Here is a 23,909-nt window from a genome sequence, read left to right on the forward strand (position 1 = left end):
TACCTGCATGATGTGCCCCTGACACCACTTCTCCATGCTCACATCTTCTTTATTTATACATTTTACGTCCCATATCAGAACTCTCTTCCTCCTGTGACTATCTTCCGGAGATTAATCCCATGCTCCAGTTCAGTGACCTGGCTCCCCAGGCCTTATGCTTCTTGCTCATCAGTGATGGTGTATCCTGAAGATCATCTGTCTGCATATGCCCAAGGGTTGTACTTTTGAAATCATTTCAGTGTTGTCCTCGGGCCCATTGAGAGGGAAGGAGGTTGTCACTGCCCGAGAGGGTCAATCTGAGTTACTGGGATTGAATAAGGCTTTCGTGATGCTGGAATTTACTTTCAGCAGCTATATCCTAGTGTGGCAACCTCAGATCCTCTCCTTTCTCCTACAAGGTGCTTTTCAATTCATTGAAAAAAAAAAAAAAGTCTAAAAAAACCCCTGTCTTTAGTAAACCAGCATCAGGTGACCAAAGAGGGAGTTCAAGCCAGTGCTCTCCTGTGCATGCCATATTGCTCATGCCTTGTGCTATTCTCTTTCCCTTTGATTTACACAATTGCACAAAAAGTGTAAATCAAAGGGAAAGCCCCAAATTCACAAAAGAACGGTGAATAGCATACACTGTAACGTACCAGATGAAAAAAAGAAAAGGGACTCTTCTAAGCTAAGAAAATTCTGTCCCTTAAACAAATAAAACCCTGTGATGGAGCTCATTGACTGAAGCTGCTGGGGAGCAGCCTTTCATAGAGGCAGTATTTTTCCAGCAGTCTTCTTTCTGCATAAAGGGAGTGGCCACAATAGAACAGGAGCTTTATAGTCTCAGAGATATTAAGGTCAGAAGGGACCATTATGATCATCTACTCTAACCTCCTGCACAACGCAGGCCACCGAATCTCACCCGCCCGCTCCTGTAATAAACCCCTCACCTAAGTCTGAGCTATTTAAGTCCTCAACTCATGGTTTAAAGACTTCAGGTTGCAGAGAATCCTCCAGCAAGTGACCTGTGCCCCATGCTGCAGAGGAAGGCAAAAACCCCCTAGGGCCTCTTCCAATCTGCCCTGGAGGAAAATTCCTTCCCGACCCCAAATATAGTGATCAGCTAAACCCTGAGTATGTGGGCAAGATTCACCAGCCAGATACCCAGGAAAGAATTCTCTGTAGTAACTCAAATCCCACCCCATCTAACATCCCATCACAGGCCATTGGGCCTATTTACCATGAATAGTTAAAGATCAATTAATTGCCAAAATCATGTCATCCCATCATACCATCTCCTCCAGAAACTTATTGAGTTTAATCTTCATGTTTGTCTTCTACTCCTGGGCATTGACACTTTCCTGTAACTTCCTGTGTAATACGTGATACAAAGTCAAACACATAAGTCCTTTTCACTAGGGGAACTGGATTTCTTGCCACAACTGTAACTTTTAACTGGTCAAATTGAAAGTTGCTGTGTTATCGCTGTATTTATTAAATGTGCACCCCACTGTAAAACAGCAGCTCCTTTCAGAAATAACTGCTTCACTCTGGGTCTTATTCGCAGAGGTCCATTTGAGGGTACCCAAAGGGAGTCAGTTGCCTATGTTCCGTGTGTGTGTATTTGGATTTGGTGGTGATAACATTTTTATTTGGAAAATGATGGAATTTCTTTGAAGAAAATGGCTATTTTACTGGTGAACTGCTGAGTGTGTGCTTCCTTCGCTGCTGAAGCATTCTCCCTGCAAAATTAAAATTTAGCTCCTCTTTGAAAAGTTAAATGAAAGTCCATTGGAAGAGGGGTGTTTAATGCTGCCAGAGAAGTTCTTGATTGCAGATTGTCCAGAAACTGGTAATGAATGTGCATTGTCAGGGCCTAGGGATTTGCAATATGAATTTCCCAGGGTCTAATCATCTCAGAAGGTTGCTGAGTGTGACTTCTTCCCCAATAATCTACTTAACTCAGTAATTTACCCCTCCTTTCACATTGCAATGAAAATGAGTCTCCCGGGTTGTTTGCATGCCAAGCAGCTCCAAATTGTGCAAGCTTTGAAGGGGAAGTTGTGAGTTAATTGTAGCAGCTTGAACTAATGGTTTCCCATGTTCACTGGCAAGTTAAGTGAGGAAGGGGACTTAAAATCATCCTTTACTGTGAATAGTATTATAGGCCACACCATGTGTTTCGAAAGCTAAAATGTTAAAAAATGTTTTGCCTTGCTTAGGATGTTTTCCCTATCAAAATCAGTCTGTAAGGAGAGTGATCACTTTATATAAGCTATTACCAGCAGGAGAGTGGGGTGTGGGGAGAGAAAACCTTTTGTAGTGATTAACACCCATTTTTTCATGATTTGTGTGTATAAAAACATCTTCTGTATTTTCCACAGTATGCATCCGATGAAGTGAGCTGTAGCTCACGAAAGCTTATGCTCAAATAAATTGGTTAGTTTCTAAGGTGCCACAAGTACTCCTTTTCTTTTTGCGAATACAGACTAACATGGCTGTTACTCTGAAACCAGTCTGTGGTAGTGGTTCTTAACCCATGGCCACTTGGGGCCCAATCAGCACACAGCTGCGGCCCATGTGACATCCTCGGGGCCATACAGATAATATATATATTGTGCAGATAAGGCCCACGTAACCCATAGAGGGCTGCGTATGTGGCCCACAATGGTAAATGCCGAGAACCACTGATCTGGGCGGGAAAACTGTCTGTCTCTTTTTAGAAATTTGGATTTGCAGATAGAATCTGCTGTGCTAATGTCACCTACTGACTTGGGACCAAAGGAAGTTAACTGGGAGATGTTTCTTGGCAGTTGATCTTACTAAACATCTCTTCTCAAAGTCTTTAAAACCCCCATAGAGAATTTAAAAATGATTGCTGTTAGGAAGCAAACTAACTGCCACACCCAAACCTTTATTAAAGAGAAAAAATGTAATTGGAGCAAAGAGAGGGGAAGCTTTGGATAAATGTGGATTTTATTTAAAGAGCATTGATGTTCCATGGCTTGTCTTAAATCGGAGGTTGCCCCTTTCAGGGCAGCATCAGCACCTTACTGCAGTCCCACAGGCTGCACCTAGAAAAAGTAAAATCAGGCAATCTGCAGCTGCCCATATCTTTAATACAGCGTGTAGCCTGCACGGACTAAAGGTGCCAGCATGATTGAGCTGGAGCAGGACCTGTTGGACAAACTGCATTCCACTATTAACGAGCTGTCAGAAGCCACATTGTAGAAGTCCCCTGGCTCCCTTCAGTCACCTCATCTGAATATTGAGCACCGTGTCAGTTTGGATCATGTCATTCTTGACCCAAAGCCCATCGAAGGCGATCTGTTTTTTTACATTGACTTCAAAGGGCTTTAGATCTGGCCCCTGAGCCTTGATTCTGAATGTAAATCCAGCTGGGCAGACCCTTGTACCTATGTGAGGCCCAGCTGACATCAGTAGGGCTCCACATGGATGCCTGGGTCAGGCCACGCAGATCTGCTTGTTGGATCAGTGCCCCAGACAGCACAGGGTCTTTTCATAGTGTCCTGTCCTTAAAGGTGGCTCGATTAACAGTAATAAAACACACCCACAGGTGATATAGATTATAACAGAGGAATGATAAATCTGAAGTATAATTTTAAAATGCATCTTTGTATAATCTGATTGAAGACAAGAATAAAAAACCATCATTTTACAGTTTGACACACACCTTTATAAGAATGAATGAAGGGGATCTGTTTTTTTTTCCATTTGAAAAGACTTTTAGTGTTGGTTTTATATGTGAAACTTCTGCAGACTTGCACCATCTGGCTTGAGTTACTGCTCTGCAGATAGGAGTCCTCCTAGAAGTCATGTAAACAACATTACTTTTTCAGTGGTAGCACTAGTGATCTTTTTGACTGTTATACAAAGCAAAACACCGTATTTGTTCAATTACTTGAAACTTTGATATTCAGCGTATATTTCCTGGGGTGGAGTAGGTCCCCGGATTCCTTTAAGGTCCCATATTGCAGTCACCACTCTTCTGACCTGAAAAACAACACATTTGAAACTGGTAATGCAGTATGTACTGCAATTAACCTGTGGAACTCACTAACACAAGATATTAAAGCAGCAGAGAGGGGCTGCTGTTAAGCAGCACAAGGCACTCCCACCACCACCCACATGATTAGTCTTAAGCCCTTGTGTACAATTGCAACAGTGTGTAGGGTCCATGTAGCTACATGCTCCTGCAAAAGGCAGCCTGTGTCTGGATTCACTGCAGTGTGTAGCTGTATGCAGCAGCGAAAAGATCTGGCAGGGTGAGGCAGTGGGGATGCCAGAGCCTTTCCCCACTGCCAAAGTCTTTCCCTGCAGCAGGGAAGGACTTTGGTAAGGGGAGCTGCTGGAACCTCTCCCCGCTGCTAGTGTCTTTCACTGTATTGGGGAAAGGGTCTGTCGGGGGGAGACAGTGGGACACTACACTGCTAAAAAGAGCAGTATAGATGTGGGAGGTACTGTTGGGTGTGTAGAGAGCCGTGTAGGGTACATACCTAAGCAGTGCCTCACCGTCTACACTGCTATTTATACCCATGCTAGCTGGGTGTGCAGTGTCTGAACGCAGTCCCACATGGCATTCTGATAAGTAAGCTGGAGAAATGCGGGCTTGACAGAACTACCATTAAGTGGATCCATAATTGGTTAAACCACCACAAACAAAGAAGTAACTATTAATGGAATGATGTCATATTGGAGGGAGGTATCAAGTGGGGTTCCACATGGATCTGTTCAGGGTCTGGAGTTGTTTAACATCTTTATTAATGACTTGGATGTAGGCATAGAGAGCATACTGATCAAGTTTGCAGATGACACAAAGCTGGGGGGTTGCCAACACTTTGGATGACAGAGCTAAAATTCAGAGGGATCTTGATAAATTGGAGAACTGGCCTATAGACAACAAGATGAAATTCAACAAAGACAAATGTGAGGTGCTACACTTAAGGAAGGAAAAACAAATGCACAAATACAGAATGTGGGATAACTGGCTTGGCCGCAGCACTGCTGAGAAGGATCTGGGAGTTGTGGAGGATCACAACCTCAACATGAGTCAGCAATGTGTTGCTGTTGCAAAAAAAAGCAAACACAATTTTAGGTTGCATTCTCAGAGGCATAGCATGCCAGTCAGGGGAGGTGATAGTACCGCTCTACTCAATGCTGGTTAGGCCTCAGCTGGAGTAGTGTCTAATTTTGGTCACCAGTGTACAGAAAGGATGTAGAGAAACTGGAAAGGATCCATAAAAAAGATGGAAAAAAGTTGTTCTGTTTTGCCACAGAGGGTAGGACAAGAGGCAATGGGTTCAATCGACAGCATAGCCGATTTAGATTACATTTCGGGAAAAACTTCCTAACTATAAGAACAGTAGGACAATGGATCAGACTGCCTAGGGAGGTTGTGGAAGCTTATTCACTGGAGGTTTTCAAAAGGAGGCTGGATAGTCATCTGTCTTGGATGGTTTAGACACAACAAATTCTGCATCTCTGCAGGAGGGTTAGACTTGATGACCCTTGTGGCCCCTTCTAACCCTATGGTTCTATGATTCTAAGTGTAGTCCTTTCCTTAGTATACTGTCTACATAGCGCTTCTAATCATTGCTGGCCCACCAAGTGAGAACCAGGTGATCATCAAACACAGGACATGCGTAGATCTGTGCTCCACTCACTGCTGCTCAATCATCAGCTTAACAACCTAGATGTTTTCATCTTTTCTTCATCCCTCCCTACCTGCTGAGGTATTTAGTTTGTAACATCAGCCACTGATGTATGAAAGGAAGACCAATGAGTGAACAGTATGTACAACATCGAATTTTCGTTTAGTGGGAAAATCTTGCTTTGCAGTGCTTTGTCACTGCAGTTAGTAACCAGTTGGTCTCAAATGTCCTAGTTATAATGAACCAGAAGAACCCACAAGCTGCAGTTCCATAACATTTGGAGATGCATTGTACCCCGTAAAGGCTCTATTCTGCCGGGTTGTGATACTTTATCCTTGATCCAGCAAAGCATTGAAGCACATGTTTAAGTATGTGAATGGTCCCATAGATCTCTATACCTTGCAGGATGGAGCCAATAAAGAATTTCTTCCAAACATCCTGACTCAAATAGTAATATCCAGGAAGGTATTTCATTCATTTTAATGTCGCCTTAAAAGGAAACATTCCTAGCTACAAATCCTTAAATGTGTAGACATATTTCTAGACCAAGACAAGGCATAATCCAGCAATTCTCTGATATTTGGGGAGTGGAGGAAAACTGCGTGGGATTGTCTAAATAAACATAGGTAATAGGAAAAACCTCCTCTCTCTTTTTGAGTTCTGTGGTGGCAGAAGTTAGTTTTGAATGTATTCGTCTTTGCTGAGCTTTTAACGAATTAAGAGTAAACTGAAACATATTGAAAAAGTCTATAATAAGCAAATGCTCCAGAGAGACCTTTTAGTGGCAAGGTGATTAATAAGGGACACTTCTGGTAATACTATCAAAACAGTGGTACTGGGAAAGCATGTGGAATGTCCTAAATTCAGGGGAAGCGGTAAAATTCAGACAAATGAGCCACAACGATTTATATGCCTCTTTACTATTTTTCTTCCTAGAGGTGTAAGGGGAATAAACTATGAAAACATTACTACAGCACTAGATTCAAGGGAAAACTCAGTATAGTAAGATAAGCAATTTAATTTCACATCAAAATATTTTGTACGGATCAATTTTTGTCTTACAACGGGTGCATTCACTATACAGACTTCTTTTTTGTGAGCCTCCATCCGTAACTCTGGCACTATCTAAAGAGTAACACTATAAAGAGTTCAAAAAGGTGGACACGTTTCAGGGCATGAGAACACGGTACAGTATATATGAGGACATGGTTTCAAACCTTATTTCCATGTGCGGGTTCTCCCAATTCCCCTTCTGTTTTTACTACCCTTCTCTGTTAGGAACAAAAGTCTCCAGTAGTCGGTGAGTATAGAGGGGTTACCCTGGATTGATCTGTAACAAACACCACATTCAGTCCCAGGGGTACGTCCAGTTCAGCCCTGCATTACTCATGTCACCCAGTCAGGTTTTTTTTCCCCTGCTCTTTGTCCTTAATGCAATTATTTCTTTATTTCCTTTAAAGGCATTTATTTTGCAGCTGCTGTGGCAGCTTATAGTTGTCATATGTGATGGCAAAGGCAGAGAACTATAGTTCTGTAAACTTAGCAAAGGTTAGGAAAGTATTGAGATGAAATAATGTGAGAATTTTCTGTCTTTTTTTGTACTTCATTTTTGCAAAATGAGAGCAAACCTCTTGTAATGTACTTGCATAAATTATAACGTTTTGGCACCATTCAAGACGGCCTTAAAAAAAAATTAGCCACCCCAACACAGGAGACAAAGCGGTCTTCCAAAACCAAAATTATGTGTTGTGCACTAGCATTTAGGAATCAAAGTTCTGTATGTGTGTGGGCTCTGACAAATGCAATTTTTTTATTTATTTTGTAGAAACTTCTGTTAACAGTTAGATTACTTCAGGAGTTCAGGAAGGACTGAATTCCCTGCTTGGTCTACATGAACAAGGGTTTTTAAATTGCTACTGAACTGTGGTATTTTATCAGCCTTTCTGTTCTTCAGACTCAGTTACCCATAGACTTTTTAAACAATGATTGTGCAATTTGAACGTAATTGCTCATCACAATTCTGTGTTTGTTGGCTAGAGGCTATTTCTGAAATATCTTATGTCTTACCCGGTCTGTTGTTTCCATTGGCACTTTTATAACGGTCGTTTCTTAACAGCTGTAAGTGGCATTAATAATAAATATTTAATTGCTGTTTTCTGCAGTATTTAGATGCTCTGGTTGGTTTGGATTGCCAAAGGGTGATCATGTTTCTAAGAATATTGTTCGTGTTTGAATTATTTATTAAAACATTTTTCTCAACAAAAGTGCCATATTTATATATCAGCAAATGTACAGGTACTAAAGATATGTTTCAGCAAAAGTTAGGGGGAAACCTTTTACTTACCCAATTTAGTATATAACCTCTTTTGAGGTTTCTTAGCAGTGGGTTAATTGTATTTAAATTTCTGAGGACCATGGTGAAAGATGTGTTGCAGTTGTTTCCACCATCATATTTGTGAGATGATAAATATTTCTCCACTTGAGTGTTAACCTTATCCAGGTCCATCTACTGTTTAAGTCTTCCTAAAATAGTTGAGAAAAACATCATCCCAATAGCTCCATGCCTGTGTGAGATTGAGCATGCATTGGAAGGATTATGCATGTTTCTGTTCTACTCGATGCTCATAAAATTTCATATAAAACTACTAAATGCTTAAGGCATGAAACCTAGGAACACTGTAGCATTGTCTAGAAAAACTTTATGCAGGTGCTCCTTGACTGTACTGCAGCAGATGGTTAGAACAGGTTTTGATTTTTTTTTAAAGTATTATAAAAAAAACAAACTTCCCCTCTCAGAACACCTTGTATCAGTTGTGAAATCAGAATATAAAGTACTACACAAGTAGACTTGTGACTGTTAAGCACTTAAAATAACATTTACTTGCCTTACAACAGCTTATGAAGGAATTGATCTCAATGTATATTTTATAGAAAATTTTTCTTAAGGAAGGTGTGCTGTGCTATTAGGCTTATATGCAACATGCATGTCTCCTCACTGTATTTAGTGAAATTACTAGAAACTGAAGAAACAGTAGTTTTTACTGAATGAAAACGTAAAGTACAAAAGGAACTCTCTTGTCCGTGGAGAGGAGGGCCCTCAGATTTTCCTCACTATGAAAAGTGTGGCATTTGATTTAAAAATACAAAGCCTAACACAACTGAAAGTTCATAAAGATAAGGCGTAGGCTTTGCTACATTCAGTTCAACAGCTGCCGGAGCCGAGTTGGCATGATCAGTTCATTTCTTTTAGCCTTGCTGAAATGAAAAGTGAGGGAATGGTGTCTGAAATGAATCAGTTTGGATACTAGAGGGAAAAAAAATCTTTAAAAAAAAAAATCACACTACTCGTCTGTTCAAGTCTTATTGGACTGGGAGTGAACACTTGGCAGAGAGTAATAGAGGATACACTAGGCCTCCTAACCCATAGGTCATGTACTAGTATTGGATGAGACATCACCCTTATAAAAACAAGAATGCAAAGACTTCCATGTGTTTGGCACTACCTCCAGGAGCACAAACTAAGAGTCTGAGGCTGCACACACTTAAACACAAGGTGCATGGGAGTGCTCACGTGAGTAAATTGACTTACTTGCATACGTCTCCATAGGACTAAGGCCTGATACTGTAATTGCTGACTACTGGGCATAGTACTACTAGCATGAACAGATTCAGTAAGTCAATGGGGATTCTTACCCTATAGGGCTGTGCAGAGCAGGAAGTGCTTCACCCAGTAGTAAATGCCCGGAGCGATAGACCTGGAAAGCTTTGTGTTTATCATCCTTCTGTCCATGAGATCATGTAATAGGAAGAGGGAAATGTGACACAGTATCTCTCATAATAAGGTAAATGGCTATCTTTGTTTCCATAGGATATTTCGTCCTGTGATGGGGTTCACAGGCCCCACAATAAACCAGAGCAAGGCATGGGGCAGTACTGGGCTAGGGAGGCCCTGCCTCTAAGGAACTACAGGGCATGCTCCATGTGGAGGGACAGTTTAAAAGGGTCCAGGTAGGGCCTGAGGCAAAGGAGTTACAGACTGCACCAGAAAGTGAGGCTGATCCTGGAGCTGTTGGAAGAGTGACTACAACATGGGTAAGGCCACACTGGAAGCAGTGACCCGTATCCCCCGTTTTGAGTTGGAAACCCACAAGAGGCCCCGAAGAATAGGTCATTGTCCCCTGGCAGGCTAAGCTGATTCTACTAGGAATGTGACCGTGCTCCCAATAGAGGTGCCACAGCCTGGTAGGAAGTGTCCCAGGGGAGTGTAACTTGGGTGGAGCGGTGAGTGGTCTGCACACTGCAACACCCCTTTGGGCCCTAAGTCAGGAGCCAGTGGAGTGGTTGGGCCTGCTCCCCCTCCTGCTTCCTCCGCATCATGACAGAACCCAAAGGGGAGAAGAAGGGGGATGCAAGAGGGACTGAGGCTTGCTGTGTATGCCCTGGCAGGGCCCCCTCCAGAACAAGCAGATAGAGAACTGTAGGCCTGACCACCAGGCCAGCTGGCTGTTGGGTGGGCTCGCTAGAGGATACATAAATGGCTCCCATTACTGTGGCATCTGAGTGTCTGTTAGTCACTTGTGAATTTACTCCCTTAACCTTCTTGTGAGCTAAGGTGCTATTATCTCTATTCTACACATGGAGAAATTGAGGCCAGAGAGATTGAGTGACTTGTTCCAAATCTCCACCAGAGTCTGGGGCAGAACCAGATATTGATCCAAGAATAAGTGCCCAGTCCAGTGCCTTATCCAGAAAACTATCTTTCTTCCTTTTAAGGCCCCAGTTCAGGAAGGTACTTACACATGTGTGTTACTTTAAGCACAGGTGTAGTCGCACTGAAGTCAGTTAATGCTTGTGCTGAGCCTGAATGTGAATATTGTGACCCAGATTAGGATGTATCTTGCAGTCCCCAGCTCCAAAGGAGCCCTTCCTCCGTTAGGCCACAGCATCCTGCTATTTGTGTACCAGACTCTTCCACATCGTACATTTTGTTGATACCTCATTTTATAAAATAAACTTTTGTAAACAGAGCTACCAGAAAATAACCATTGGTTCTTTATACAGGTTCTCTGCTGCATGAGAGACCCAGCCAAGGGGTAAGAGTTCTAGAAAGTGTGTGTGTTTTCCTGTGAGTTCATCAAGGAGAGAGAGGGGTTGGTGGTAAACAGAACTAATGCCAAGTGCATTTCACGTTCCACAGAACTAGCTCTCTGCAGAAATCTTACTGCATGTGACAGCAGTAGGCAGACAAAAAGAAGTGAGAGAGTGGGCATGTCTAGCTATAAACATGAGCAGAACTAAGCACAATTACTAACACAATTTAGTTTACCATACACTTCTGAAATCCCTGAGGGAGGGGAAAAAAATAATTTGTCCCATCTGCACTACATCTTGAAGTCGGAGGTGGAAGCCAGAACACATCTCCACTTAGGGTGTCCAGATAGCAAGTGTGAAAAATCGGGACAGGGTGTGGGGGTGTAATTGGTGCCTATATAAGAAAAGCTCCAAATACAGGGACTGTCCCTATAAAATCAAAACATCTGGTCACCCTGTCTCCACTCCACCATCTAGTTCTCAACCATAGCCACACAGCCACTTCTAAAGGAAAAATTCATTCTCCCAGAGCTGACATAGTAACACAGATGATGTTTCAGCTACTCTAGCTTTATATTCGGTGCACCAGAAAATGTACGTTTCTGCTTCAGACCCTGGGAAATTGCAAAGGGAGGCAACTGAAGGGTGTAACAATCCAACAGTAATGCAGGCCTTGAGAGAATAAAGAAAGAAAGAAAGAAAGTTATGCAGAAGTGGATGTGTGTAACCAGTTTAGATGTGCTGTATGTAATTAATCCTCTTCTGCAATGTTTGTTTAGACATTATAAACATATGAATCTTTCTCCCTGCAGTACCTCAAAGAGTATTTTCCTTTCTGGTAGGTTTACCTCACACAGATATTCTGGAGCAGTGCTGCGTACTTGTGCATTTGCCATTTTATGGGTCCTGCTAGTAGCTCCATATTTGAGGTTGCCAGAGTCCTTCCATTTTTGACTGTATTTTTCACCCATTTCTAACTTTTTTAAAAGAAAAATCCACACTCCTTTTGAGCTGGAATTTCTCATGCTTAATCTGTGCACAGGTGATTTATGGTGCTAGTGGGGCTATAATAGAAATGCACAATATTATGAAGTGAATTGAACAGACCATGCTGAAATGTTTATTGCTGTCTTTGAAATGTAACACGTTGGGATGATGGTGCGTCTCCAAGAAAGAGTGAGAGCTAAGCAAACTTGGCTCTCAGGGTATTTTTAGTATTCCAATAAAAGACTATGCTTTTAAAGGAAGTCGCTTATTGCCATCTTGCAATCAAGAATGCACAAGTGTTCCAGGGAGTGCAAGAAATATGCTTCAAGAATGTAAGAACCATAAGGAACTAATCATTAAATATTCTCTCTTCCTTTTCCACTCCCCATCCTCCTCTGATGGAGACACTGGAAGTTTTGTTGTCTGTATGTAAAACTCAGCCATTATGAGTTTAAAAAAGAAATGAAGTGCCTTCAAAGCCTGTCCCATTTTCAAAAGCTCCTATTCCCCCGTGACTTAAGTCCCATTGGCTAGGGATACCATTTTGAAAAGTGCCTAAGTGTCAGGTTTGTAAAGGTATTTAATCTGGCCCTAAGTGATTTTGAGAACCTAAGTCCCAGTTTCAAAAGTGACTGAGGCACTTAAAAGCCTGAACCCAGGTCTGCGCTACATGCAGAGCAGTTTTTCATCCTATATCGCTTAGAATAAGTCTGAGAAGAGACTTGAACCTGTTTCCCACGCCCCTGGCTAGTGCCCTAACCACCAGGAGAGAGAGAGCACATGCTCGCATCCAAAACCAGATATATCAGCCAGTTTTGTTTTCATGGAAATGTTGGGAAGGTTTTGAGTTGTTCCAGTGCAGAACAAAAACAGATTTGGAAACCTTGAAAGTTACCACGAAACAGAATTGTCACTTCTGGCCAACTCTATCATTGTCCATATTTCCTTCTGCTTTCTTCCCTTCCACACATGCCATGTGTCATGACATGGGCATGTTAGCCAGCGCCCTGCTGCTTTATTCCATGCAATTGAGGTGGTGAAAACCATATTTTTCAATCAATTTGTCTCCATTCAGATGTTCAGACATGCTTTAAAAAGCCTAGAAGTGCTTGTAACTGCTATCACATGCAGCAGGCATGGCAGCCCAAGCTTGTGTAATTGTCCCCCTTCACCCACACCCGTAAGTACCCTTGATGCTGTTGCATAAATTGGCAATAACAGCATGCCCTGCGTTGCCACTGCATTAGCTTGTGAAACGTAGCAGTGGAAGCTTTGTGAGGTATATTGACTGACGCCATTTCCCCACCTTTGTTTGTTTTCCCTGTTTTAATCTGTTACTAAGAGCTTGACTGGCATGCTCAGCACAGTGTGACACACAGAGGAAGACGTGCATCTTTTCTCATGGCTCTTACAATGAAATATCAATTTGGGGCTGGTGTCTAAGCGGATGTAACGTACCTCTACCCTTGCAGAATCCTCATTGGGTAAGTGACCCCAATTTAGGCCCAGTAAGGATCCCTTAGGCTCCAGTGCTCATCTGCTTATTGATGTGTCATTTATGCCCTTGGTGTTTTTTGGCTCACTGAGATGGACTGTAAGGAAGGAAAGCCCTGCTGGTGTAACTCGTACGCTGAGGGGCCTGAAGTCACATCTGCCAACAGTCCTGGTTTAGCTGGGATTGAACACCCATCCCAGGCTCTTGGTATCCCAGCCAGCACTCTAGGGTCATTGGCAGGTATGCTCCCCACTCGGCTGCCCCGTCTGCTCCAGGCAGCTCTAGCCTAGCAAGGAGGGTAATCACTGTTTTTTTCATACTAGAGGGAGGAGTGGAGTGCCAGCACTTCCCTGGCCTAGGTCCTCCACAGCTGCCTGCTCCACACTCCAGGAAAAGAACTAGCATCTCAGTGGTGCTCCACTCTGTCTCCCGGAAAATCACTTGCAATCCCCCCTGCTGGCCTCGGCTGTAGTTACTGTGCTGGAGGGAACAAGGCAGCAGAGTGAGGAAACTGTCTGTGAGGGTGGCAGGGTCTGAGCTTGAGAGGGTGTGTGGATGTGTGCACGCAAGGAAGGGTGTGCCAGAGAAGGAGTGCTGCCCTGGGGCAGCAGGTAGGCAAATTGCTGGAGTGCTGCTCTGCTTACCTCTCTCTGCTCCTCAGTGCCCCCTGCTGGCTGCCTCCCCTTGCGGGAAGCCCCTCCCCCCCCTTCCCATATAAGGATGAGTGCCACCTAGCCGTGAGGACCTGGTGGGAGGCCTGTGATCATGCCAGTGCAGGGAGAAAAGTCCCTTCAGTGTGAGGAGCAGAATGAGGAGCAGTAACGTTTTCACAAGAGAGTTTTGCAAGTAAGCAGCTGGAGCACTGTGTTGTGCTGAACTTTAGGATTATTTCTGCTTTTTTTCCTTTCCCTCCTAAGAAAATGGCCTAAAATTCACCCGATCGTCCACATGACCCTTCTGCACTTGGGAGCCTCTCGGCCCCCATGCCCCAGCCTATTAAACTAATTGTCCCTGACAAATGTGTCCTATATTGGCAACTGTGAGAGCACAAGAGTCACAGGGAAGTTGACTACCAGAGTGCATGAAAAGCAGTAAGTTACAGTAAAGCTCACTCTTTCTTAACCCTCCCTCCCCTGTTTTGTTTTGTTTTTTCCCTGACCCACCCCGTCTTCTGGCACCTTGTGAGGTGCAAGTCTGACTGACCCTATGTTACTGTATCTTAAGCTGTGAGGAGTCTGGAAGAAAGCGTAAACCAATTCAGACTCCCTTAGACCTGCATCTCAGTTTGGCCCGAAGTGTAGACGTTCATAGAGAATCTCTCCTTGTTAGCTCTATAATCAGCTTTTATGTTCTGAAGGGGTAAAATACCCCTGAGCAGGGGAGGCCTGTGTACCATTTAGGCACTGTTTTGAGGGGCTAAGAGGGATGTAAGTGGTGTCCAGGCCCTGTGCTAGCTCCTTGTGCAGGGGGCAAATTTCACCTTCAGTGTCGCAGGTACAGAGGAGATTTTCTTCCCTTGTTATCCAGCGTGGCTGGTTTAGTTTGGGTTGGGTTTTTTCCTTCTGGTAAAACTTAGTGCAGGATTGTGAGTTTCTCAAACCTTTAGGAGTCCCGTTCCAAAGTATAACGCAGTTATTCAGAAATGCAGCACGTCACTTGACCCGTCTTACATCCAGGTCTCACTCATGTAAGGGAAAGGCAGCTGCAAGGGGGAAAATTGGAAAATGTGTGTGTTTTAAAAAAAAGAAAAAACAAGCCACATCTGAAAATCCAGTAACTGTGTCAGCTGATGACCTTTTGGGTTGGAAATAGGTTGATGATAGCAATGTGGGGATGGACAAGGAAAGCCTATGAAGTCACTTTACGGAGAACAAAAGGAAAAAGCATTTGAATGTTTCCAGCTTCTCGCTTGATGAGATCTTGGTGACCTTATATACAAACATCTCCTATCTGATGCTTCCTATAGAACCGACATCAATACAAGGCATCAGACAGAGGAGAGGATGTTGCCAACTCCACCCAGAAAACAGGTGATGTGTGAAAAACACCCAAACTGACTCTTAGGGGAAACCTGTGTGTTTACATTGTTAGTTTTTATTATTATTATTTGTATTGTGGAACTACCTTGGAGCTCCAATCACAGACCAGGACTCCACTGTGCTGGAGAGACCCAACAAAAGGATGGCTCCTGCCCCAAAGTAGCTTTCTTGTATACTGTAATCAGCTGGCGTCTCAACAAAAGTATAGAAAATTAAACACACAATTGTGTAGTAGTTATCACCTGTCAGAGCTCTCCGCTGAAATATGAGCGCAATATTAGGTGGGAATAACAAAAGTGTTTATAAGTGATGTTTATGTCTTTGAATGGCTAGAAAAAGCTTATACCATTTTTACTAGTAAATCTACACCCAGTATGTATTTGGGCAGTGATGAATTGTCTAAAAATGTTTCATTTGTTTTGCACTCATACGGAGGTAGGGGTAATTCAGACAGCTAATTGCCTCGATATCAATTGTTTTAATGTGCTTCACTGAAGCTGCAGTAATCCAGTAATGTTTGTTTGAAAAAAGGTAAGTGGAAATGCTGCTTCTATGACTGTGCTATGAACTAATTTGTATTGTTTATAAAAAGTGGATAATAGTTCAGGTTAACCAGATCTGGCTCCACGTTCTCTATCCAGCAGACTTGCCTGGAAATCGGGACTAATAGATTTTATTCCCAGTTCTCTCTCTGCCTTTTCTGTGTTTCTTAGGCTTTGTCTACACTGGCACTTTGTCTGCGCAACTTTTGTCATTCAGGGGTGTTTAAAAAAAAAACAAAAAAACACACACACCCCAAACGACAAAAGTTTTACTGACAAAAAGCGCTGGCGTGAATAGCGCTTTATCGGTGGAAGGAGCGCTTTCCTTCCAACAAAGATTCATAGATTCATACATATTAAGGTCAGAAGGGACCATTATGATCATCTACTCTGACCTCCTGCACAACGCAGGCCACAGAATCTCACCCACCCACTCCTGCGAAAAACCTCTCACCTATGTCTGAGCTATTGAAGTCCTCAAACCATGGTTTAAAGACTTTAAGGAGCAGAGAATCCTCCAGCAAGTGACATGTCCCCATGCTAAAGAGGAAGGCGAAAAACCTCCAGGGCCTCTTCCAATCTGCCCTGGAGGAAAATTCTTTCCCGACCCCAAATATGGTGATCAGCTGAACCCTGAGCATAGGGGCAAGATTCACCAGGCAGATACCCAGGAAAGAATTCTCTGTAATAACTCAGATCCCACCCCATCTAACATCCCATCACAGGCCATTGGGCCTATTTACCATGAATATTTAAAGATCAATTAATTGCCAAAATCATGTTATCCCATCATACCATCTCCTCCATAAACTTATAGAGTTTAATCTTGAAGCCAGATAGGTCTTTTGCCCCAACTGCTTCCCTTGGAAGGCGGTTCCAAAACTTCCAAAACTGCCGCTCCTGGGGGGTGGACTTTTTTTGTTGGTTGGAGAGCTCTCACCTGCTGACAAACAGCAGCCACACTGTGCGCCTTTTAGCAGCACAGCTGTAGTGGCTCAGCTGTGTCGCTAAAAGCTTCGTAGGGTAGCCATAGCCTTAGACAAATCACTTAGGGCAACTAGAGCACAGACATGCTATCTGTATAATGGAGATAAGATGCACCCATCCTTCTTTAAAACGTTTGGAGAACCTTCCGTTCATTCTTTACCCTCTCAAATACCTGCCTTCCCATGTAACTGGTTGCTGACTTGGTGTCTACATAGATGTACAGTAATCGGTTAAGTCATGCTTCCATATTGTTTTAAAGCAATAGACCTCAACCACTCTAGTCATTGCCAACATACCTTAGAAAAGTGTGTACCTTAGAAAAGATATAAACCAGAGTGTTTTGTAAGGACAAAAGAGGTATTTGGAAACTATAAAGAGAAAAGCTTCTGGTATTTAGAATGCTATAACTATCCTCAGTGAAGTAATCTTCTATCACAGATAATTTGAAGTTGGATATTAAAAAACAAATTTTCCTGAAAGAGCTTGGAAAGTCTTTGAAATTCCACTTGGAAATAGTTGAGTACACCCTCTGGCATTGATTTCGTTTTTAGAAAAGTAGCAACAGATTTAAAAAATAGCTCCAAAAATGAATTGAGATAGAACAATGATAGCTTAGGGGGAACACTTATCTCATTTCCTTTCATTCCGTTGGGGTGTGCATGTGGTTTGGGACCATAAACTCTGGAGATTATTTGATTGTGGAGACACTAAACATTTTGGATTTAAACTCACTGCACACTTCTTCTGACTCTGACATATATGAATTCCCATCTCATTCTTTCTTTTGCTTTTGATTCATCCCTCACTTTATTTCCTTTGCCAGCAGTCAGCACTTGGTAGTAAATACTAACACATGTTCAGGCCCTGATGGCAAATGATGGTATTAATGGTAATTGTAAGACTTTATTGTGACCAAGCATCCACTATGGTACTACAGCTGACTTCCAATGCTACGTGGCAAAAAGGAAGAGCAAGGGCACTATTTCAGTCATACGTTTAACAAGATGGATTGAGGGATTGTTACAAAGAAACACAAAACCTCTCATGTTTGCACTCAGATCATTAAGGCTTTTGATAAGATTGTCCGTTAATATGGAGCTTTATGTGTAACTCCAAATTTGATAACTTGTAATATTTTCATATCGCATAGTGACCTAGCTTTTGCTTTCCTCCAAATGCAAATGTTCTCAGGGCGCTCAGCTTCTTTCAGACGTATTCATTTTTCTTTAGACCCGATGAAACATATGGCTCTCTGAGCCTTTATTAGCTGTTCCCAAAGTCTGTGCTTGATTTGTTGGAGGATTGCCAATGATTTTGGTGTCAGAGTTGAGAAGTACAATTGTAACATTAAATTTCTCAAGTCATACCTGTTAAAAAGAAGGTCAAAAGCAATAAAGTGTGTAGGTTTCTTCGGATGGGTGGGGGTGTAGGATAATGTGAAATTGCAGACTTTTACACAGACATATCACACTGGGGGGAGGGGGGTAGTTTGGCTGTCACAAAATTAATAAAGAGCAGGCCTCTAGAGGATGTGTTTCAAATGATGCAGGTGTAGCAATCAGGGAGTGTATTTACATGCAAGCCAGCTTAATAGTGTGGGATTTATACTAAAGTGGTTCTTAATGCAATACAAATTGAATACCCTGTCTCACGTTAAAACAGAAAAATATAGACTGAAAGGTTTTATGGCTTTTGGGATGGGGGGGGAGCGTGGGGTTGTGATTTATTTAGGGAATATGAAGGAAAGATGGATTTGTTAGGTTGTTTGCCATATAAAACTAGTGACTTTGGTGTATAAATTGAATTCATAGCCTTCCAAGTTGGTTCTCTGATGTCTTGAAGATAAAGGGTTTTTAACAGATTTGTTTGCCATATACCTGGCAACACTGAAAAATTAACTTAATTAAAAATCAGGTAAGGTATTTTTCCTTAAACTGGGACATTAAAAAGAAGTTCACAAAGAAGGCAGCAGTGACGCTAAAGTCTCTCCTTGAAAATTCCTCTTCCCTGCTTTCCCCTCCGTAAAGCAAATACTGTGTTTATAAGTTAGCACTCCATGTCATTTGTGATAGATCTGAGGACTTATTCCTAAACTCTGGGTACACAGTTCTGCAGAGATATAATTTTCTTGGCATGGGTCGCATTATATATCCAGATAATGTAATGCTACACCAGGCTCTTTAAAGTCATTATGTGATATTTTTATTGTTTTTACTTCACTGCATAATGACACAAAAGAGGCACCAATCTACTCTTCTAGGTACTTTTGATGTAATTGAGAATAATAATACACCTAAACCAGCAGCAAAACATCAGAAAACCTCAAACAAGGCTCCACTCGCAATGGCAAGGTTCTCTCCACCAAACCACCTCCTCCATAAATGATCACCACAAAAGCAAAAAAGAGCCTTGCAGGGATCCCCAAAGGTCTGCACACCTGGGCTACTTTGAGTCAAGGGCATAAGATAGTTCCACAGCTGAGGGCTTCTCATGGGGAATACTCTGTTGAGCTGGAGTCCCCTCCCTGAGTACCCATGTTAACCACAACTATGGAACCGGTGGAGAATTACCTCTTACGTAGGCAGGTCCTAAACCATCTAGGGCTTTTTAGGTTGAACTGAGCACCTGAAATTCCATCCAGAAAACCAGCAGGCAGCTAGTGCACAGCACTGAACCCTAGTTTCCTGTGTTCTTGATGTACAAAAAAATCAAACCAAAACCCACACAGCTTACAAAATGGGTGGTCCAATTTGGCATCAAGTTCAGTTTCCAGCTGGCTTTTAACCCTTGCAGAGTTCATCACACCACTCCAAGTGACAAAGGCATGGATTGCTTAGTCAAGTTCACATCTGAAAGAGGTGTTTCCCACAGCTGCTATGGTGTGGAAAAGAAGAAAAAAGCATTCCTGGTCACAGCAGCGGTATGATTCTTTAGTACCCCCAGACTGTGAATTCAAATGCAAAGTGGTGGACATGAGCCATCTGTAAGAGGGGGAGAGCCTATCCTTGCCATATGCTTTTATTTATTTCTCCCTGATTCTAAAGGTGCCATCAGTGCTCTGTGTGCAGAACACGGGTTATGAATATGCTTCAGAACTTAGCAGGTTAAAGTGACCATAAAAGGACTTTCACAGTAGAGTTCTCACTCTCCCTCCCTTATCCCCTCTCAGCTGCGTCCAGTGCCCCCTGGTCCCTCTCTCACCATCTTTCTCCTAAAAAAAACAGATGAGCCTCTCAGCCCCAAACCTGGATTTGCCAAACCGAGGGGGAGTGGCAAATTCCATGGTTGAAAATCAGGCATGGTGAGATCAAGAGCGTCAGATATTTGCAGGGACCATGGTATCACCTTGGGGGCTGGAGAAAGGGTTTCAGACCTTTTAGGGCCCAAGCCCTTTGGGTTTGCGTAGGTCAAAACTAGTCCTTTAAATTTCACCAGAAATCAGTTGCACAGAGCACAAGTGTAGTGTGTTCTCTTGAGTGAAACGCTTTAATACGCCAGTAGCTGCAATCTGCACTAGCTGCAGTTTCTAGCTAGCCTTAAGGTGCAGCCCCATTTAAAGCACATTACAACAATCCGGCCTCAAGTGGTAAAGGCCTTGGGAAGCCTCCATCCTAAAGGAGAGGGTGCAACCTTTGTGCTGAGCTCACATGGTAAAAGTTGTTCTTGGGAGGTCCTCCTACCGGGAGGTACAGAATCAGCTGTGATCTAAGATGACCCTCAAGTTGCAAGCCTGAGAAACAAGCAGCAAACGTTCTGCCCTCACTATATTCTTTCATGTCGTCTTGTTTCTGCTTGCATGTGAACCTTATGGCATTCTTACCTGAGCTGTGGCTCAGCCAGCTGAACCCCATTTTCTGTTTGGCAGTGGGTAATTCTCTCAGCTGCACACAATGGGTGGGGTGAGATGGAGAGATGGAGCTGGGCGCCATCTTTGTACTGTAGACACTATAAAACCTGTTCCCTCATTAGCTCTCCTGACAGCCCCATGGCTGTGTTGAGCAAGAATGGTGACAGAATGGAACCGTGCATTGAAAATGCTTGAGAGCTGCCTGGGCTGGAGGACAGTTATCCAACACTATGCCCTGGGACCTCTAAGAAAGCCAAGGGCAGAGCCATTCAAGAGTAACTTATCCGCTCCTTCTAGTGTCCGCAGATGTGTCAGCACCAGCTCCTAACTTCAAGAATGTCAAACTGATAAGGGAGTAGGTGGCTCAGGGGACTGGGTCAGATATGCCAAGGCATTCCGACTGCCATCACTTGTTTGTATCTGAAGCAGCTTGGTAGTGACTTATCCCATTGCCATAAGGTAGCTATGTGAAATGAACTGGGGGTCTTGCAGTTTTTTATACCAATATTCACTCCCATTTAGCTGAGGCAGATTGATGGCGTGGTTGTGGGGAAGCTTCCATTGCTGTTGCTATATATAGTCAGGGTCCCAAAGACATCCCTCCTCTGGATCTAGACTCAGAGTGAGTTGTGCGGCTTGCATGCAGGGTGAACAAGAAAAGCTTTTCAGCTACAAAGCAAATGCCTTTTCATTATAGAAATGAAATTAATTGCTTCTTGCTTGCAAATGATACACTGAAGAGAAATATCCTTAATGTAATGCTATGTTTTCCACACTGTCTATCCAGCATATTCCTCAGATTGTTGAAACTTTTGCATGTAGCCAGTAACGTTATATGTCCCCTTTTAGAAGCTTATTACTGTATGTCCTAATTGGTACCATATTAAATGTAAGTAGTCGGTATACAGCAGGTATGGAGTGACTTTTAATGGTAAATCAATAGTCTGATAGAAGCAGACCAGAAAATTTTTGACATTTATTCAAGAGGGAGTTGTCAAAACAAGACATATTTATGACAGAGTTCCTGAATGCCTTTTCAAAGGCTCTTGAATTGCTGCCAGACTCTAAACACGCTCAACTTCCCAGGAGCTATATTCAGCACAATAAGTGGATATTTCACAGTAAATATTGGCATGCCAGAAAATGGGCATTAAACATTGACTTGACAAGCAACAATTGGGTGCGTTTTATATGTCCAATGTGAAAAGCTGTCTCTTCATCAAGTTGTGCTCTTGTGCAGAAACTTCTACTAAGTTCAGACCATCATTACTATTAAGAATTAGAAGTACTCTAAAGAAATGGTGAACATTTGGCCTCAGGCGCTCCCATAGCTTCCATTCCAAAAGGCAGCAGGAGTAACGGAGATTCTTGACGAGTGATTCTTGGCTTTGGCTGGCAGTAGGCATTTGCCGGTGAAACTAATGTGGTTCATTATCATTTTTAAGACAGATTACAATGTCGTTTACTGAATAAGACAAACTGCTCTGTAGGGGGAGGGTAGCGCTAAATCCTGATTAGGTTATAAATGGGGAAAATAATTGTATGGTCTCATTCTGCTCTCTAGCTGGTATTTCTTTACTCATCTTTCCAGCATACTTGAAACTCTTGCGTGGATGTTGTAAAGTTACATGTACAAACAGGCCCTGCAGCCTGGTCCACTTTTCAGCTCAGGACATGAGCTCTCACAAACTAACCAAAGTGTATCGTAGAATGGGACTCTTCAGAGGAGGTGCTGAGATTTCACTCAGTGTCTTTCACCCTTTGGCATTGGTGCTGGATCAGCAGGTGTCTCTGTACTGCTAAGGGTTTGCTCCTCTGAAAAAGATGGACAGCCCTGACTGCTGCTTGTTAATATCTGATCATAGTCATCAGTGGGGTAGAGCTGGTCCAAAAAACTATTTTCACAAAAACACATTGAAATTGTTTCCATATTAAAGGGTTCAAAAAGGACCCAATTTAATATGGCTTCTTTCAGTTTTTAAAAATATTTTGAAATTTTTATACACCCATTACTGAAAGAATTATGAAAAAATTTTCATTTCAGTCAGCTCTACGTACAAGTAGCATGTTAAAATGTCCCGCTAAATCCCATCACATTCCTTCTTGAAATTCCTCCTACAATTTCAGATGGAACAGATATTAGCCTCCTTGCAGATGCTTTTTGTGGTGCTTGCGTGTGTGCTGTTAAACAGTTGCCTAGTTTCATCCCAGAGGTGGCTGCATTTCAGTGGTGGATGAAGTGATTCCTATGTATTGGTTCTATATCTCTCTAAGTGTGTTAGGTTAAAGACAGTGTATCAGTGCAAGATTATCCTAATCATAAACCATACCAGAATGAATCACAGTTGCCTCCAGTTTCCCAAACCCCCACTTACTTACTATCTTCATAGCATCTACCAACTGACGCAAGTGCTCCCTACAGAAGTTTTTTCGGGGGGGGGGGGAGGAGGGAGGAAGGCAGGACAGTGACATAACTGCCCTCCTCCTTGCCTCTCCTACCACAGAAAGAACTTTAGTCTTCATGGGGCTTTCCCTGTCTCTACAAAGTGGCAGCAAGCTATGCTTGTTCTTCCCCTGACCTTCTATAGTGGGACCGAAACACTCCTGCTGCCACTGTCTCAAACTCTGTTTCTGAGATGCCCCAGGGTGCATCTCAGTGCACTCCAGGTGAAGGGCTTCCATGGGGCATGAGGCTGCCTCATGAAAAGAGAGGCTGAGGTGCAGAGGGGTCTCCCAACTTGTCATTAGTTTTGACTCCTGCTCCGCAGTCTGCTCTCCCAGGAGCCGGGGTGCCGTTGCCAGGATGATGCACTCCCCTCGCCTGTAGTCTGGGAAGTGAGGGGTTCCTGAGCGAACCTTCACCTGCTCTGGGGCTGTGTGTGGGAAGTGGGTATGTTTCCCAAGGGTGAAGGGGATCTTCACTCCCTAGGTGGAGTAGTAAAGAGTGGGGAGAAGGACCCTGTAGTTCAGTCACTAGTGAAGGAAGGACAGGCTGGTGTTTTCTGTAGCTGTGCCTGGCATGCTAGCAAAGAGTTATCAGCTCACAGCCCACAGGTTATGGTCTGTTAGTACCTGTGAACCCGCTCGCTCCCCTGATATTCAGCACATGTAGTATTCAATTCATCCTTGCCCCTCTTGGATGGGTGAGCATCCTGGTGGATCCAGTTTGTGTGCTGTCCAAAATACAACTGGAGCTCCTGTTTTGGTGGAGATTCAAAAGCTTAGTCTTGTAGCGTAGCATTTCCCCTCGCTAATGGCTGCGAGATTTAG

The 23,909-nt window shown here is 43.0% G+C and overlaps 1 protein-coding gene across 4 annotated transcripts in view; it reads left to right on the forward strand.

Annotated features, from left to right (window-relative positions):
• STX8 (syntaxin 8) overlaps nucleotides 1-23,909 on the forward strand; it is a 175,774-nt gene that overhangs the window by 146,066 nt on the left and 5,799 nt on the right. Inside the window, exons 8-9 of one of the 4 annotated variants that reach the window (XR_012154742.1) lie at nucleotides 9,520-9,743; nucleotides 10,713-11,413. The exons of 1 other annotated variant lie outside the window; for it this stretch is intronic. Coding sequence is in view for 2 of the 3 variants with exons in the window: in XM_073310277.1 (XP_073166378.1) it covers nucleotides 13,072-13,172 (101 nt within the window). In the remaining variant the exon portion in view is untranslated. Of the gene's footprint in view, nucleotides 1-9,519; nucleotides 11,414-13,071; nucleotides 13,214-23,909 lie in introns of those variants that run through there. 2 more of the 4 variants (XM_073310277.1, XM_073310279.1) reach the window with 2 other exon arrangements.

The sequence above is a fragment of the Lepidochelys kempii genome, chromosome 14 (genome assembly GCF_965140265.1).
Source record: "Lepidochelys kempii isolate rLepKem1 chromosome 14, rLepKem1.hap2, whole genome shotgun sequence".
Lineage (NCBI taxonomy): Eukaryota > Metazoa > Chordata > Testudines > Cheloniidae > Lepidochelys > Lepidochelys kempii.